The sequence below is a fragment of the Vulpes vulpes genome, chromosome 10 (genome assembly GCF_048418805.1).
Source record: "Vulpes vulpes isolate BD-2025 chromosome 10, VulVul3, whole genome shotgun sequence".
Classification (NCBI taxonomy): Eukaryota; Metazoa; Chordata; class Mammalia; order Carnivora; family Canidae; genus Vulpes; species Vulpes vulpes.
In genome coordinates, this window is record NC_132789.1 from 26,663,983 (window position 1) to 26,681,317 (window position 17,335).

The following is a 17,335-nucleotide window of genomic DNA, read 5'->3' on the forward strand; positions in this document are numbered from 1 at the left end:
AGCCCCTCCCCTCCCCTGCCCACACCCTTCACATACCCAAGCAGAGGGACTTGACCCAGGGCCACTGAGGGACCAGACAACTGGGGCCTCATTTGCATAGGAGGGCCCCTACCTCTCCCAGAGGATGAAGAGGGGAAGGGAGAGATGAGGGGAGGCTCTGCTCAGCTGTGGGACCACAAAAGGCAGGGTCAGTGAAGACCTCCACCATGGGCTGGTCCCCTCTCCTCCTCACCCTCCTTGCTCACTTCACAGGTGAATGGATGTGGAGACCAAGAAGGGGGCCTGGGGAGATATGTGCTGTCCTGCATCCTTCTCTTGTCTCCAGGACCCAGCATCACGCTCTCTGTGTCTCTCTCCCTTGCAGGGTCCTGGGCCCAGTCTGTGCTGACTCAACCGGCCTCCGTGTCTGGGTCCCTGGGCCAGAGAGTCACCATCTCCTGCTCTGGAAGCACGAACAACATCAGTATTGTTGGTGCGAGCTGGTACCCACAGCTCCGAGGAAAGGCCCCTAAACTTCTCATGTACAGTGATGGGTATCGACCGTCAGGGGTCCCTAACCGATTTTCTGGCTCCAAATCAGGCAACTCAGCCACCCTGACCATCACTGGGTTCCAGGCTGAGAACGAGGCTGATTATTACTGGCAGTCCTTCGATCCCACGCTTGGTGCTCACACAGTGCTCTGGGCCTGGGGGAAAGTGAGACACAAACCTGCCATCCTCAGTGTGACGTGGCTGCGGGTGCAGTCCTGAAAGTTTGGCCAAGTCAGGGCTTCTTTGTTTGTTTGATATAAACAGGAGTCTGAGACCCCCCTCAAGGAATTTATCTCTAATTCTTTCCACATTCTCTGAAACTTCTCCTTGAAGACTGTACTTGGGATCAAGATATTGTATGATTTTCTAAAATTGAGTACAGATTCCTGGGTGCCAAGGTCAGCTGCCCTGAGGACAGAGTCCATGACAGGTCAGGGCAGAAACAGGGACCCTGAATCCAGCTCTGAGTCAGGACACATCAGGAGTGTCCAATATGTGTCCTGCCAGCAACAGCTCCATGAATGGGCAGTCAAATCCTCATGTATTATGATGGCTGGACCTTCTGTGGACCCTGGTCCATTCTCTGGCTGCATGTCGGACAGCTCTGGTCTCTGGCCATTGCTGGGCTGAGCCAGGAGGATGAGGTCATGCTTCACTGCCCCTCCAGTGACAGCATTTCAAGGATCACATACAATCCCAGGTCCTTGGGAACGGAGACCAGAAATCCCTGTGTCATCTGCTGGGAGGGGGAGGCCCCAGCAGCTGCTCTGGCTCAGTGTGTGGCTCCTGTGTCTGCTGTTCCTATTGCAAACATGGGTCCAGGTCCATGCAGGGCCGCCACCTGGGTCTCAGTGCTACTCCTTCCCTTGTGTCCCCAAAGACATTCACTGTATCATCTTCCTAGAAAAAAGGCCTCAAAGAAAAAAAAAGGCTTCAAAGGACAAAGAAAGGTCATCTCCCCCATCAGGTTGTGACACAGGGTCTCTTTCTACTGAAATACATGGAATGGGGGTGGCAGGGCCAGGGTGCTCATCTCCCACCTGACTTCTGAGGAATCCAGGATCTCCATCCTTGGTCATTTAGCTATTTCTATAAGTTTCCAGACTCATGGAATCCTCTTACTCAACTTCAATACGATTGCCTGTTCTTTTTGCTCATTCAGTGATTGCTTCTGTCACTGATGCACCAATTCCAGAGTATCTATGTCTGAATCATATATTTGGATCTTCTGACATAACTCCCTTTCCATTCTCATCAATGCTGAATCCTAATCAGGATTTTTTTTCTTCATTTGCATCCTCTAATACTTGAAGAAAGATGTTGAGTTTATTTGTTTAATTTTAAAGATTTTTATAGATTTATTCATGAGAGACAGAGAGAAAGAGGCAGAGGCACAGGCAGAGGGAGAAGCAGGCTTCATGCATGGAGCCCAATTTCGGACTTGATCCTGGGATTTCAGGATCATGCCCTGGGCCCAAGACAGGCGGTAAACCACAGAGCCACCCAGGGATCCCCAAGATATTGAGTTTAATGGTATTTAGGTCACATTGGTACATTCCTGAAATGGTAGAAATGTCTTCACCCTACCTCCCCATTAGCTATTTTCCTCGGTGTGAGACTGAATTCTATGTGTCTGGGAGAGATTGTGTCATCATTGCAACATTCCTCTGTTTCCATTTATGTGAATTTTATGAGGACTTTGCTTTCACATAGACAACAGTTCTTTGTAGGTCTAGCGAGATCATGTAATTTGATTCTGTTAATTCATTAGTATGACTGTTGCTAGAGCAATTATCTTTATGAAAACCCACTGCATATCTATAATAATTCACAATGGTTATAGGGTCTGAATATATTAGTCTGACAACGCAATCTCACTGTTCATAATTTATTTAGAACACTTGAATCACTATTCCTTTTCTTTAGTTCACGATATTCTGCAATCTTTCTATTTCTGTACTCTATGTGTCACGTGTATGTATCCCTATTGTCTTTATTTCCATAAGAGTTTAAAATTTCTGTTGTTTTAAGTATCATATATATATATATATATATATATATATATATATATGACTTATATATTTTTAGAGAGACGAAGAAAGGAAGAGAATGAGTGGGGGAGAGGCAGGGGGAAGGGAGTGAGGGAATCTCTAGCAGACTCCCCACGGAGTGCTGGATCTGACATGGTGGGACTGGATCCCAAGACACTGAGGTCATGACCTGAGGTAAAATCAAGAATCAGACACTCAAACTCTTTTCTGGCTGGAACCATGGAGAGTGCAGAAGAGAAGAAAAAGGGTTCCTGCTGTGCCAGAAACCCTTAAGAAAAAGCAAAGGAATTTCACAGATTTGCAGATCAAGTGTCTGAGAAAAAGTTTGCCCAAAAGATGCTTCTAAAGGCAAGGAAGCTTATCTATGAAAAGGCTAAGCATTACCGCAAGGACTCCAGGCAGACGTACATAACTGAGATGTGAATGGCGACGATGACGAGAAAAGCTGGCAACTGCTCCGTGCCTGCAGAACGCAAATTGCCATTTGTCATCAGTATCGGAGGCATTAGTCAATCGGAGAGGGACAAACATTATATGTTCTCATTCATTTGGGGAATATAAATAATAGTGAAAGGGAATATAAGGGAAGGGAGAAGAAATGTTTGGGAAATTCAGAAAGAGAGACAGAACATAAAGACTCCTTTTTAAATTTAATTTAATTTTTTTATAATAAATTTATTTTTTATTGGTGTTCAATTTACCAACATACAGAATAACACCCAGTGCTCATCCTGTCAAGTGTCCCCCTCAGTGCCCGTCACTCATTTACCCCCACCCCCCGCCCTCCTCCTTTTCCACCACCCCTAGTTCATTTCCCAGAGTTAGGAGTCTTCATTTTCTGTCTCCCTTTCTGATATTTCCCACACATTTCTTCTCCCTTCCCTTATATTCCCTTTCACTATTGTTTATATTCCCCAAATGAATAAGAACATATACTGTTTGTCCTTCTCCGACTGACTTACTTCACTCAGCGTAATACCCTCCAGTTCATCCACGTTGAAGCAAATGGTGGGTATTTGTCGTTTCTAATTGCTGAGTAATATTCCATTGTATACATAAACCACATCTTCTTTATCCAATAATCTTTCGATGGACACCGAGGCTCCTTCCACAGTTTGGCTATTGTGGACATTGCTGCTAGAAACACTGGGGTGCAGGTGTCCCGGCGTTTCATTGCAGCTGAATCTTTGGGGTAAATCCTCAAAAGTGCAATTGCTGGGTCATAGGGCAGGTCTATTTTGAACACTTTGAGGAACCTCCACACAGTTTTCCAGAGTGGCTGCACCAGTTCATATTCCCACCAACAGTGTAAGAGGGTTCCCTTTTCTCCACATCCTCTCCAACATTTGTGGTTTCCTGCCTTGTTAATTTTCCCCATTCTCCCTGGTGTGAGGTGGTATCTCATTGTGGTTTTGATTTGTATTTCCCTGATGGCAAGTGATGCAGAGCATTTTCTCATGTGCATGTTGCCCATGTCTACGCCTTCCTCTGTGAGATTTCTCTTCATGTCTTTTGCCCATTTCATGATTGGATTGTTTGTTTCTTTGGTGTTGAGTTAATAAGTTCTTTATAGATCTTGGAAACTAGCCCTTTATCTGATATGTCATTTGCAAATATCTTCTCCCATTCTGTAGGTTGTCTTTGAGTTTTGTTGACTGTATCCTTTGCTGTGCAAAGCTTCTTATCTTGATGAAGTCCCAATAGTTCATTTTTGCTTTTGTTTCTTTTGCCTTCGTGGCTCTATCTTGCAAGAAGTTACTGTGTCCAAGTTCTAAAAGGGTGTTTCCTGTGTTCTCCTCTAGGATTTTGTTTTTTTTTTTTTTTTTCCTCTAGGATTTTGATGGAATCTTGTCTCACATTTAGATCTTTCATCCATTTTGAGTTTGTCTTTGTGTATGGTGAAAGAGAGTGGTCTAGTTTCATTCTTCTACATGTGGATGTCCTATTTTCCCAGCACCATTTATTGAAGAGACTGTCTTTCTTCCAATGGATAGTTCTGATAAGATCTGCTAGATGAGTTTGGGGAAGGTGGAGCCACTAGGACTGAGATCCCAGAAAAGAGATAAGGCCTAAAATGACCTCTCTTGTGTCATCAAAGCTCTATCCTATTTTTTCTCCTGGCACCCCTAGCTTCTTCTGCTCACACTTGGACCCACTGACGGGACTTCTGGGTACCTTAGTCCCCCATGAACAGAGTGCATCAGCGTGGGCCTTCAGAGATGAGCAGCACAGCCAGAGACAGGTCTCCCCGTGGACAGCTTGCATCACCCTAGAGCCAGCAGGGGACAGGATTTCTGCCGGCATCTTCCATCTTTGGGAGGTGCTCCTGCGCCCTGGGATCTCCTCCCACTTCCAGTTCTTCAATCCTTGTGCTCACCACTGGCTCCAGACCTTCCCAGTGGGAAAGGATTCCTCTGACCAGGGAAGCCGTGAGGATGCCTGAGACAGGTTCTTAGGTTTGCTTAAGTTTCCCTCCAAGGTGAGGGGTCCTAGCTGATTACTGTGACTCCCCAGTTTATTCACAATCAAATATATTTCATTTGTTCTCATACTGTCACGATTTCAGTTGCTATTTCTAAGTAATATGATATTAGTCACTTATCTCTATGTTTTATGTTGACTTACAGAAACTGACATTGTATTTTTGAGATATTTTTCAGTTATTCTTTATGATTCTTCCTTTTCTTCTTATGTGTTAGGTCCTTCTTTGTGTGTGTGTGTGTGTGTGTGTGTGTGTGTGTGTGTGTATGTTAGGTCCTCTTTTATTCAACTTTGAGATATATATACATATATATCTGCAAACCTTTCCCCAGTGTATCAAAGAACCTTTTGAGAAATAGACACAAAGTGATTGAGTAGGAACCTATGTGTGATATGTTGGGCCCTCACACACAGACATCGAGAAAGGCAAACAACAAATATGCACATAATTGAAACAGACAAGTACTAGCAATTCTGAAATGTGTAAAAATCATGTTTTATTTTACATCCTGATAAACAGAGAGATTTGACATAACTGGACATTCCTTAAATGTGTGTTTAAAGAAAAAATGAATGAATGAATGAATGAATGGATGGATGATGTAGACTAAGCCATCAGGTAGATGGTTAAGGTAACACACACATCCATCCTCTGGGAGAGGGCAGTCACCCCTCCAGCCCTAGTTGTTAGTGTCTCCACACCTCTCCACGTCACACCATAGACACTGTGACACAGGGAGAGAGGACCACCACCAGCCTCCAACCTGTTCTCCCCTCTGGACCTCAATTTTGTCACTCCAGGCAACCCTGACTCTGTGGGAGTTGAAATAATCACCTGAAATTCTGGAACATCCCTGAGCCTCCCAGAACTGGGGTCCAGTGTGTCATCTCTCACTGGTCCCACCTCGGGACACAGGCACTTCACCCTTCCCTGTTTTCTCTGTCATCTTCCTCCTGCCATGCCCTAATGTAACTTCTAGGTCTCCCATCCCAAGTCTGTCCTAGGATGTCCCCTGGGAAGATTCTGTAATGGGGAGCAGTGAGGACAGGCACAGCTGGGATGAAAAATCTCACAGCAAGTGGAAGGGAGGTCACAGGATGGCCCTACACTAGTCCCTGCTGTTTTCCCAGGCCAGACTCTGTCCAAACCTCCAGAAACCTCATCAGCCTTTGCAGTGTCCTGTTAGACCTGCTCAGGAAGGGCCCAGCATTCCCACCCTCTGTGTCCTCCTCTATGAAGATGTGTGTCCATCCCACAAGCTCCTGCTCACACTCAGCACCCAGAGCCATCCCGTCTCCATTGGGCTCCCCCTGCAGAGACAGACCCCCTCTGCTCTCTGTTCCCTGAGTTTTGTCCTGAGACCTACAGTGGTTCCCAGGCTTTCCGGGTTCAACACTGCACAGGTCCCTCCCGCTAGATCCCAGTACACAGAGGAATCCTGAGCAGAGACAGCACCCCAGGACCTCTATCTATTCCTGGAGGGTCACTCTCACATGGGGGGAGCACAGGAGTCCTAGAAGCAGGGGAGGAGAGGCTTGCCTGAGGTGGGAAAGAAGGAGAGATTTGGCCCAAGACCAGCAGGGGACGAAGTGAGATGGAGTCTGAGGGTTTCTGCAGGACAGGGGCTCCAGGCGGGGCAGCCCACCTCTGATGGGAGGCCCAGGTCCTGGGCCTTTTGCTTCCTATTAGAACTGGGCAGTCATGTCCTCTCTGGACCTGGAGGAGTCCCTGGACCTGGGTCTGTGAGTGGGTCCCAGCAGCTGCTCCCTTAGGCCCACCAGGGGGAAGCTAGTGCATCAGGAATCCTCCCTGTCACAGAGCCACAGACCTGTAAGTGCACAGGAGGGAGAGGCAGGGGTGGTCACATTTGCATGAGCAGCCCCTCCTCTGTGAGGCCCTGGGACAGGGGATAAGACAGGCCAGGGGCAGCCCAGCCCCAGCTCTGTGGCCTAAGAAGGGGCTGCATCACCATGGCCTGGACCCCTGTCCTCCTTGTGCTCCTCTGTCACTGCACAGGTAGGGACAGGCCCCAGTGCAAGGGTGTGGTGTCCCCAGCCTGAGTCAGATCCCTGTGGATCAGCTCCTCAACCACATGCACCCTGTCTCTTGTCTTCTTTGTGACGTGTGTGTGTCTGCAGGTGCCCTGTCCCAGCCTGTGCTGACCCAGCCGCCCTCCCTCTCTGCATCCCTGGGATCAACAGCCAGACTCACCTGCACCCTGAGCAGTGGATTCAATTTTGGCAACTATTACATACACTGGTTCCAGCAGAAGCCAGGGAGCCCTCCCAGGTTTCTCCTGGGGTTCTACTCAAACTCAGATAAGTACCAGGGCCCCGGGGTCCCCAGCCGCTTCTCTGGCTCCAAGGACACCTCGGCCAATGCAGGGCTCCTGCTCATCTCTGGGCTGCAGCCTGAGGACGAGGCTGACTACTACTGTGCTACGGGTCATGGCGGTGGGAGCAGCTACACTTACCCACAGTGTCTCAGCTGATGAGGAAGTGAGACAAAAACCCCTCCAACAACGATTCTTGTCACAGAGCCTGTTTTATTGAGAAGCCTCTGGGGAGGCTCCTGTAGGGGAGCATCCTGTGTGGGGAGGCCTGTCCTTAAGGAGAGAGGAGTGACACAGATTCTGCTATTGCCTGAGGTGTCTCACAGGGAGCACATCTAAGGGAGAGAATAGAGCCCAGATACTCATGCCCTAGGGTCTGAATAAATATTTTTAAAGCAAAAAACCTTAGTCTTTCTTTCTTATTGTATTTCCTTTACTACTTACATGGGATATTTCACATCCAACGTCTCTGGTCAACAATTGTGTGGATTTCCTTCTTCAAAGCAAACAAATGAGCCACTCACAGATTTGCTCTAATCAGTGATTTCTCATACATTCGGCTTTTGCAAATGAAGAGTAGACACTCTCTCCTGGTCACCCTAAGGCAGGCATCAGGGGACCCTGGAGGCACAGTGGGGATACTTTTTTTTTTTTAATTTTTTTTAATTTTTATTTATTTATGATAGTCACAGAGAGAGAGAGAGGCAGAGACACAGGCGGAGGGAGAAGCAGGCTCCATGCACCGGGAGCCTGATATGGGATTCGATCCCGGGTCTCCAGGGTCGCGCCCTGGGCCAAAGGCAGGCGCCAAACCGCTGCGCCACCCAGGGATCCCCCAGTGGGGATACTTTTAATGAAGGGCAGCTTGAAGTATGGGGCTGTGCGATGAAACTCTGTCTGTACTTTTGAGACCTGAAGACCCCACACGTATAGGACACATGTCTGCACAGATGAAAATAAGTCCTGCACACTCCTCAGGACTTGATGTCTGATTCAGTGCAATCACTATTGGAGGGAATCTTCAGCAAAATGTCTCCTTCCATGTGAAAATGTTATCCTTGTCCAAGAGATACGGCCTTCCAGACACTGGACTTCTTTACCTTCAAGCTTCAGAACACAGGAGGGTCCATGATGGGTTTGCATGGCGATAACACTCAGAGAGTGGAGAGGACATAAGAAGAATAGTGGACATAGTGGTGTCCTCATGCTTGGCCTCTGAAGGAAAGGCTTCCTGAGAGTACATGGGCATATTTCATTCTCATTCTCTCTCTCTCTCTCTCTCTCTCTCTCTCTCTCTCTCTCTGGCTTTCTCACTCACTGTCACTCCCTCTCTCAAGGATTTAAGAGGGAAAGGGAGACATGAGGGGAGTTTGCTCAGCTGTGGGACCACAGAAGGCAGGGTCAGTGATGGCTTTCCCCATGGTCTAGTCCCCTCTCCTCCTCATCCTCCTTACTCACTGCACAGGTGACTGGATTTTGGGATAGGGGAAGGGGCCCTTGGAGGACACATGGGGTCCTGTTCCTCTTCTTGTCTCCAGAATCACCGTCTCTGTGTCTCTCCTCTTGCAGGGTCCTGGGCTCAGTCTGTGCTGACTCAGCCACTCTCAGTGTCTGGTGCCATGGGCCAGAGGGTCGTGATCTCCTGTACTGGAAGCAGATCCAACATCGGTAGTAATTCTGTACACTGAAATCAACAACTCCCAGGCATGGCCCCACAATGCCTCATCTATGGATTAATAATTTCCTCTCAGGTAACCCAGATCCATTTTCAGGCTCCACGTCTGGCAGCTCAGGCTCCCTGGCCATCACTGCACTGCAGTCCAAGGACAAGGCTCATTATTACTACTCAGCATGGGATGATACTCTCTGAGGTCACATTTGTTTCAAGCATGTGGGGAAGAGTAACAATTTTTTTTCATCAGCAAAGTGGAGGACATGGCAGCAGCTCAGTTTAGCCTTTGACTCTGCTTATTCTTTTCAGGATACCCTAGTACCAGTCCATCTTGGGGCATCACCTAAGAGTGAGAATAAAGACAGGTTTCAGATCACACATGGGAAGCTCCTAACAGAATAGGGAACCAACTCTGGGGGAGCAGGGCTGGGTACTTGCATTCAGGCACCTGGGAAGGGGTAAGGAGTTGTGAAGAGCAATGCAAGCTGTGGACAGGATATGGAGAAGGTCCGTGTTGATGTCCTATGGGAGGTGAAGCGTCTTAGCAGTCAGCAATGGGCTCCAGATTCCCAGGGAGGTCACTGGTTTGAGGTCATCGCCCATGTGAGGACATTTCCCTATGACTCTCTTCACTCTGTGTTCTACACTTGTTTTCTGTTTGCTTTTTGTTATTACTGTATCTACAAACTCAATACCCATCATAACACCAAAAATAAGTTCAGAGCAGTCTATTGAGTGGATATATGAATTCAAGTTCAACTTAATAGCAATCCTATGAAGAAGACTAGATATGAGACAAATGTCATGATTTCTACTTTCAGGCCTCTTTATGGTTGGTATTCCAAGTTAATCCAAGAGGAAGTGCGAACTAGTTACTTGATATTAGGTTGGAGGACGAGAGAAAATCACAGACTCCATCTTTGGAGAAGGTGACACAATACCATGGACTGGATTCCATGGGTTCCATGGATTCATGAGAAAATAGAAAGAAAGGACCTGATTAGCCTCCAGGTACTGAGTACAGAGAGAAGGAGGAAGAAGCTGGATCATGGAAAATATTCTGAGCACAGAAGATAACACCTATGAGCAAAAAAACTGCAGAATATAGGTCACCTGTATGAACATTTGCTAACATTTCACCTAAGTACAAGTAAGATTGTCATTTTTCTACAAAATTTTGAATTTTGGAAAACCCAAACCCATCTATGTTCAAGAATTTCTGATATTCATGCCTGCAACACACTGTCCCTCAAAAGACCACATAACAGCAAATCTATTGAGAAATGATGATGTATGATATCTGGGTTCATACAGGAGAAGGTTCTACACATGGGAAAGTAGATGACTGAAGGCAATAAATGATTGTCTGAGAATGTATGCTCCCTGATTTGGTCTTTATTTTTTCAACAATATTACATGCTTTGATAGTAGAATTCTTCAAAATAACGAACATTATCCTCTGTCATAATATCGTTTTTATAACTAAATGGGAGATTTAAACACAATTCAACTTACCTGAGAATAGGAAATTCTTATTTTAATCCTTGATATATGGGATGCTAAAATGAATTAATAGCAATATCACTTACCGATAAAGATATATGAAGTTTGCCTTATCTTTTCTGGGGAGAAAAATAGTAAATTATCACTGACGTACATCAAGGCACCTCCAAAACTTGAGGAGACTTCTCAGGAGATAGTAAAATAATAATATGGAGTGTACTGGAATCTTCACATCTAGAAATGAAATCATGGACATGTGACTAGAGACAGGGACCCAATGGCTGAAGAAACCAGCTGGCTCTCAGGGCTTTGGGCCAGAGGGACATGTTCACCCTGTGACCAGGAGGAGGCACTGTGGGCACGCGTCTGAGGCACCTGTGTGAGCCCAGAGCTGAGGCTCCAGCACCTGGCTGCTTGGTTGTTGCCCTCGGGTCAGGGCCTGTGTATGGTCTCAGCAGGTGTGTCCTCCCAAGGCTCTCCTTGGGGGTGAAGCTGCTCTCCTCTTCCTCAGTGTGTGGTGTGAGCTGAGCTCCAGTATCAGGCTCAGGGAGGCCTAGGCAGTCACAGGATGGAGTCCATTTGCATAGACAGCACAGTCTTGTGACAAGAGACTAGAGGGGAAAAGGAGGCCTGGGGCAGCCCAGGTCGCTGTGGGGACCAGGAGCTGTGTCCCATGACATGGACTCCTGTCTTCCTCAAGCTCCTCTCTCACCACACAGGTAGGGACAGGATTTGTGGAGGCAGAGCAACCTTCCAGCCTTACATAGGCCCATCATGCCTCCCCAGTCATTCATTAGTGTCTGTATTTCCAGTTTCCCTGTCCTAACTTGTGCTGAACCAGCCGCTCTCCCTCTCTGCATTCCCAGGGTCATCAGCTAGACTCAGGTGTACCCTAAGCAGTGGTTTCAGTGTCGGGAGGGACCATACACGGTGGCTCCAGCATAAGCCAGGGAGCCTCTCGCTATCTCCTGTGCTATGACACAGACTCGGATAGGTACCAAGACTCTGGAGTCAGCAGCTGCTTCTCTGGATCCAAAGATGCCTCAGCTAATACAGGGCTCCTGCTCCTCTCTGGGCTCCATCCCGAGGAAGAGGCTGACTCACTGTTCTCTGTATCAATGGAGTGGGAGCTGCTACCACAACTCACAGTGTCTCAGACAACAAGTAAGTGAGACAAAAACCCCCGGTGCCACAGATGGTGACTTTGAGCATGTATTCAGTGAGAAACTTACCTGGAGATACATGCAGGAGGGATCTTCTGCAGGAATATCTGTCCTTGAACAGTGGAAATAGAGACACAAGGGATAGATCTATAATGTGAGACAGTATTAGACATCCCAGGAAGACTCGTCCCAGGTGAGCCCATAGAGCCCAATTGCATGTGGCCCCTCAGTCTGGACAAGAAGATTATGAATAAATGCTGTACCTACACCTGAACCTGCACCCAGTAAATATTCATTCAAACGTTAGCTGCATCATCTTCTTCCGTGACCTTGTGACACTACTGATGTACCCACAGCTGATACCTTGACTATAACCCTGGTCACAGTCACAGTTTCCTCTCTTTGAACCAGCTACACATGAACTTGGACCAGATCCTGCAGACTCTCCCTGACAACACCACCACCCCTCCCTTCTCTTCTCCCCTCTGCTCCCCTGTCCCTTGGCTTTCCATCTCTCCCTCTGGCTCCTCAGGTCTGAGCTTTGTCTCCACATCAGGATTTCAGAGGAAACTGGAAATGATGATACTCTAGTTCCCAGTCTTCACGGTCCATCTCTAGGATAGAGAATACGCAGAAAATAGGGCTGCATGTTACCCCTCACATTCTCCTTCCTGGTCTCACAGCGAGGCACCATATTTTTGTTCCCAAAACTGCCACTCAATTTCGTCAGTATGAGAATAATATTATTAAGACTCCAAACTCTGGGAAATGAACTAGGGGTGGTGGAAGTGGAGGAGGGTAGGGGGTGGAGGTGACTGGGTGGCGTGCACTGAGGGAGGCACTTGATGGGATGAGCACTGGGTGTTATTCTGTATGTTAGCAAATTGAACACCAATAAAAATAAATTTACTATTAAAAATAAATAAATAAATTTTCCTTAAAATGATGCCTTTATATAATCTATAGATACCTGAACATGGAGTCTACTGATCTTTTCCCCCTTCAGAATTAACTGATACCCCATCCATGGGGACTTCTGAAGGAATCCACAAGGGAGAGCTTGCATATTTTAAGATCTGAAATATTTTTTCTTATGCTCCAGATTCTCATTCCTAGGAATACTCTGGACGGTAGATCCACAACAGAAACATTTTTCTGTGGTACCTAAAGTCCTGGGCTGTGGTGTTTTTTCATAAAAAACATCAGCATTGTCTTCCCTCTCCCTGTTAGACAGCTGGGGACATATGGGACTCTGCTTCAGGGTGGAATGTGGTAGCAGAAAAGGGGATGGTGAGCTCACGCATTCTCTGTGCTTCGCTGACACTCGAGGTCCCCTCTGCTGTAGGTTTTGTGTCTGCAGAGATTAAAAAAAAACTAATAGATTTTTTGCCACTCATCAAGATCTGGACACTTGATTCAGTCAATTGTTCACAGGTTTGCTCTGTAATGGGTCCTTGCAGCCTACATAAATCTTTTCCCATTAAAAACTTTTGAAACGTTTGCCACTAAATTCAGATCCAGAACCTTGGAGGGGGTTCTTAAAGATAATTATCACAAAGAAATCCCTCAGGGAGTTTAAATGCCATATGAGGGATAGGGGACCTCTGAGACTCATTTTGGTAACACACACACACACACACACACACACACACACACACACACACAAAACCCCCTCATTCCTCTCTGAGTGACTAGCTTTCTGAACTCAAATTTCTGGGCTACTGTATCCTTCCAGAAGTCACAACCTGTGCTCACCCTGCCTTCCTCAGAGTCACAATGTCGAGGAAGCACAATTTTCATCTGCAGGGAACACTGTTGACATCTAGTGTGACTCAGGTCTTGTCACCAGAGAAGTCAGGATGTGCCCTAAGTACCTGCTCTTCTGGAATGAGGCTGATGCTCAGGAATCCCAAGGGAGTCTCTGTCCCTGTGGGAAGCTCATCCCCCACCATCTCTGGGTTCCAGTCAGCACCTGAGGCTGATCAGTACATTGAGTCTGGGACCGCAGCCTCAGTGCTGCTCCCCTGGAGTTCAAGGCCCATGGGGATGTGGGACTCACCCTCCCTGTACCCTCAGGGCTGGGTTGTCACTCCCTCAGTCACCCCAGGGACAACTGTAGCCTGGTTGCATCTGATGGAAAGTCTTTTGTCACGACTCAGGGCCACAGGATTATGACCTCAGGAACATAACCCTCCTTATCTCCACCTCTCCATCACTCATATGTGAAACCTTTGACAGAATCTTCTGGATCCAGGGGGCCTTGGGTAGGAGGAATTCATGCCTGTAGTCATGGGTGGCTGAATGAATGTTCTATCCTGAACATGCTGGACATAAGTTGCAGAGACTCGATCTGTACCCACCCCAGAGAGTGATCTGCTCCTAAATCCCTTTGTCCTAAAAGCTTTGGCTGTGTTTGGTAATTTTGTCAGTAGGATGGTTCTGAGTTTACCACAACAGGCCCCTCAATGGGTTTTACTGGACATCATATTGACCTTTCCTACTGGAGAGCAGAGGCATCGTATAAATAAGTAACTAAAAAAAATAAGTAACTTTAGAAAAAGTATATAAATCCCTGTTCTACTAAGATCAAAAGACATTCATGTTTCAGTACCTTCCATCTATGTTGTTCACCATGATTTCCACCCTTATTCTCTCTGCAATAAGCATATCTGGGGACAGTACACTTCTGATTGTATCTGCATCTTCACAAGGACATTGTCATTGAGTTTAAATCAATCTTAGTGAATGAAATTATGTTATATAGCACACATTCATTATACGTACGAGGTTGGCTCAGTGGTGAGAAAAACATAATCTCTGTCAATAGTTCTCTGTTAGAGTGACTATAGCTTTCCCTCTTTTCTTCCTAGAACTTTACAGCAGGTTTGCCTTTTGTGCTCTGAGGTCAGTGCAACACACAGCCTCATGTGGCAGGTCTCCTGCAGGCTTGTTTCTGTGTGCTAGGAGAACACATTCTAGAAGGCAGTAACCACCCACAAGGTGTAGGGAACTGTTGTTGTCAGCAGACGGGAAAGAGTGAGAAGACTGTCATATGACAGACTTTCAATGTTTAACCCTCCAGAAAATCCACATGAGACCTTCTAACTACAAGTTGGGGTGAAGAGCTCCCCATCTTCTCAGTGTTGCAGAAACTCCAGAAGAAGTAGAGCTCTGGAAATCAGGGAGATGGTAAATAGGAGGAAAGTCCCTGCATCCTGCACAAAAGAGATCATATGTTCATTGGAACCTGCCAGTGTTCTGGATGTGACACTGATCTAAGAGGAATTTGTATAGAAACACCATGTCAGTCCTGAACCATGAGCAAACCAAGGGGTACAAGGACATACACACCCTGGGAGCTCTTAGTAGAGGATAAAGTGAGCCCTGAAGTAATGGAAGGCAGCATATAGGGACACCTTGCTTGGCCCTAGTGCAGGGTTGAGTGGACAGAGCAATGGAAGGCAGGAGACATGTCTGATGAGCTCAGCTCACCATGTCTGCACATAGGGGGCAGTCATGGTCTTTCTCCGATGGTCAAGGTTGATGGAAACTACTACCTGCTTTTCCCCAAATTCCTCATGTAAAGGGACCTGACCCAGGGCCCTGAGTTGTTAGAGGTCTGGGGTCTCATTTGCATGGATGGCCCGTCCCTCTTTCAGAGGATGAAGAGGGTAAGGGAGAGATGAGGGAAGGCTCTGCTCAGCTGTGGGACCACAGAGGCAGGATTAAAGATGACCTCCACCATGGCCTGGTCCTCTCTGCTCCTCACCATCCTCGCTCACTGCACAGGTGACTGGACACAGGGAGAGGGGAAGTGGTCATGGGGGGGATTTACAGGCCTAGTTTCTTCTTCTTGACTCAAGACCCCAGAATCACCCTCTCTGTATTTTTCCCATTTGTAGGTTCCTGGGCCCAGTCTGTGTTGACTCAGCCACCCTCAGTGTCTGGGTCCCTGGGCCAGAGGGTCACCGTCTCCTGCACTGGAAGCAGCACCAACATTGGTGATGGGTATTCTGTGTACTGGTACCAACAGCTCCCAGGAAAGGCCCCCAAAACCATCATATATAGTACTAGCAGTCGACCCTCGGGTATTCCCGATAGATTCTCTGGCTCCAGGTCTGGCAATTCTGGCTCCCTGACCATCACTAGTCTTCAGGCTGAGGATGAAGCTGATTATTACTGCTCAGCCTGGGACAACAGTCTCAAAGCTTACACAGTGCTCCAGGTCTTTGAGGAAGTGAGACAAAAACCTGCTCTTCCCCCAGCATTGGAGGTCCCCTTGCAGTTTCCACTCCTTGACCAAATGATCTCTTTCTAAAGTGTTGTCTGAGAGGAGAAGAGGCAAGATGGTGGAAGAGTGGGGGATCTCGTTTCATCCAGTCCCATATATTTAGCCATATAATTCTCAAAACACTCTAATCACCCAGAAATTCAACCTGAGATATAATAAAATAGTATCAGGAACTCTCCAAGTAGAAAAGCAGCTGATTTTTTACAAGATAAGACATGGAGAGAAGTGATTCACAGGGGATATATGGGAAGATAAAAGGTGGGGTGGGGTAGGGAGCCTCCAAAAACCAGCTGCCAGAAAGTGATATAGCCCAGAGGGCAAAATGGAAACCCTTCGAAATCTGCTCTGGTAAAGACACCCTGGCCTAAAAGGTGCTCAGGAGGTGAAATGGCGTAGAGTTCTAGATGAGACAGTATGGTCTCAGGATCTCCAAAGTCACAGGAAGAATGAGAATGCCTGAGCTGATATAGTTCTCAGGCTTGGAACAGGGAAACTGATCATGTTTGGCAAGCCCAGAAGGCCGTTCTCAGCTTGGTTCACCATAAACCTTGAGCTGTGTCCCAACTGGGTGGCCATTCTCTGGCGGGGGGATCCTGCAAAGGATAGGAATGTGGGGACCTCTGCCTTTCTCTAGGAGAGGCAGAGTGGCTGCATGCATGACCAAGGACAGCTCTCAGTGCCAGAGCCCTGCAAAACATAGGAAAGTGGTGACCCTCCCCTTACCCCAGGAGGGTTGGAGTGGGCATAAGCATGATCAGGGCACTGCCCTCTGTGCCAAGGGTGCTGCAAATAGCTCAAAAGGATGACCCTCCCCCTTCCACTTGGAGGATTGTGGAGGCATGCAGGGCAGGAGTCTGCAGAGTTTGGCACATCCACAACTGAAGACCATTTATGCTGAGGGTTTACTGAAGACAGGGAAGGACCATATCTTACCTCTGGGGCAGGAGATCCAGGCTGGGCCATTTCCATTTTGACTCTCTAAAGAGGCTCTGAAAGCCTTCAGGGGAAAAAAGCCACAGAGATCAACCAAAAACATCTTATGCTGTGTCTGCCTCTGGCAAGGGGCGGTGCAGCTCCTCTCAGGCAAATACACTTGGGAATCAGCACAGCAGATCCCTCCCCAAGAAGACCAGTTGGAAGAACACGTAAACAGCAAATCTATGGACCACACAGGACTGTAAAACACCAGCACGTGGAGAAAATAATATATAGATTTTGAATCCTTCCTCATGATTCATTTATCTTTCAGTTTAAAATTTTCCATTTCGTTTTTTTTCTTTTTCAACGTGTTGTAATCAACTCTTCATTTT

The 17,335-nt window shown here is 47.1% G+C and overlaps 2 gene segments (V, D, J or C); both read left to right on the forward strand.

Annotated features, from left to right (window-relative positions):
• Window positions 1-206: 206 nt before the first annotated feature.
• On the forward strand, window positions 207-750 carry LOC112912255 (immunoglobulin lambda variable 1-40-like). The segment is given in 2 exon segments: window positions 207-252; window positions 365-750. Coding segments are annotated over 2 exon segments (432 nt in total).
• Window positions 751-3,014: 2,264 nt separating this feature from the next.
• Window positions 3,015-7,555, forward strand: LOC112912256 (probable non-functional immunoglobulin lambda variable 5-48). The segment is given in 2 exon segments: window positions 3,015-3,075; window positions 7,203-7,555. Coding segments are annotated over 2 exon segments (414 nt in total).
• The last annotated feature ends 9,780 nt before the right edge of the window (window positions 7,556-17,335 follow it).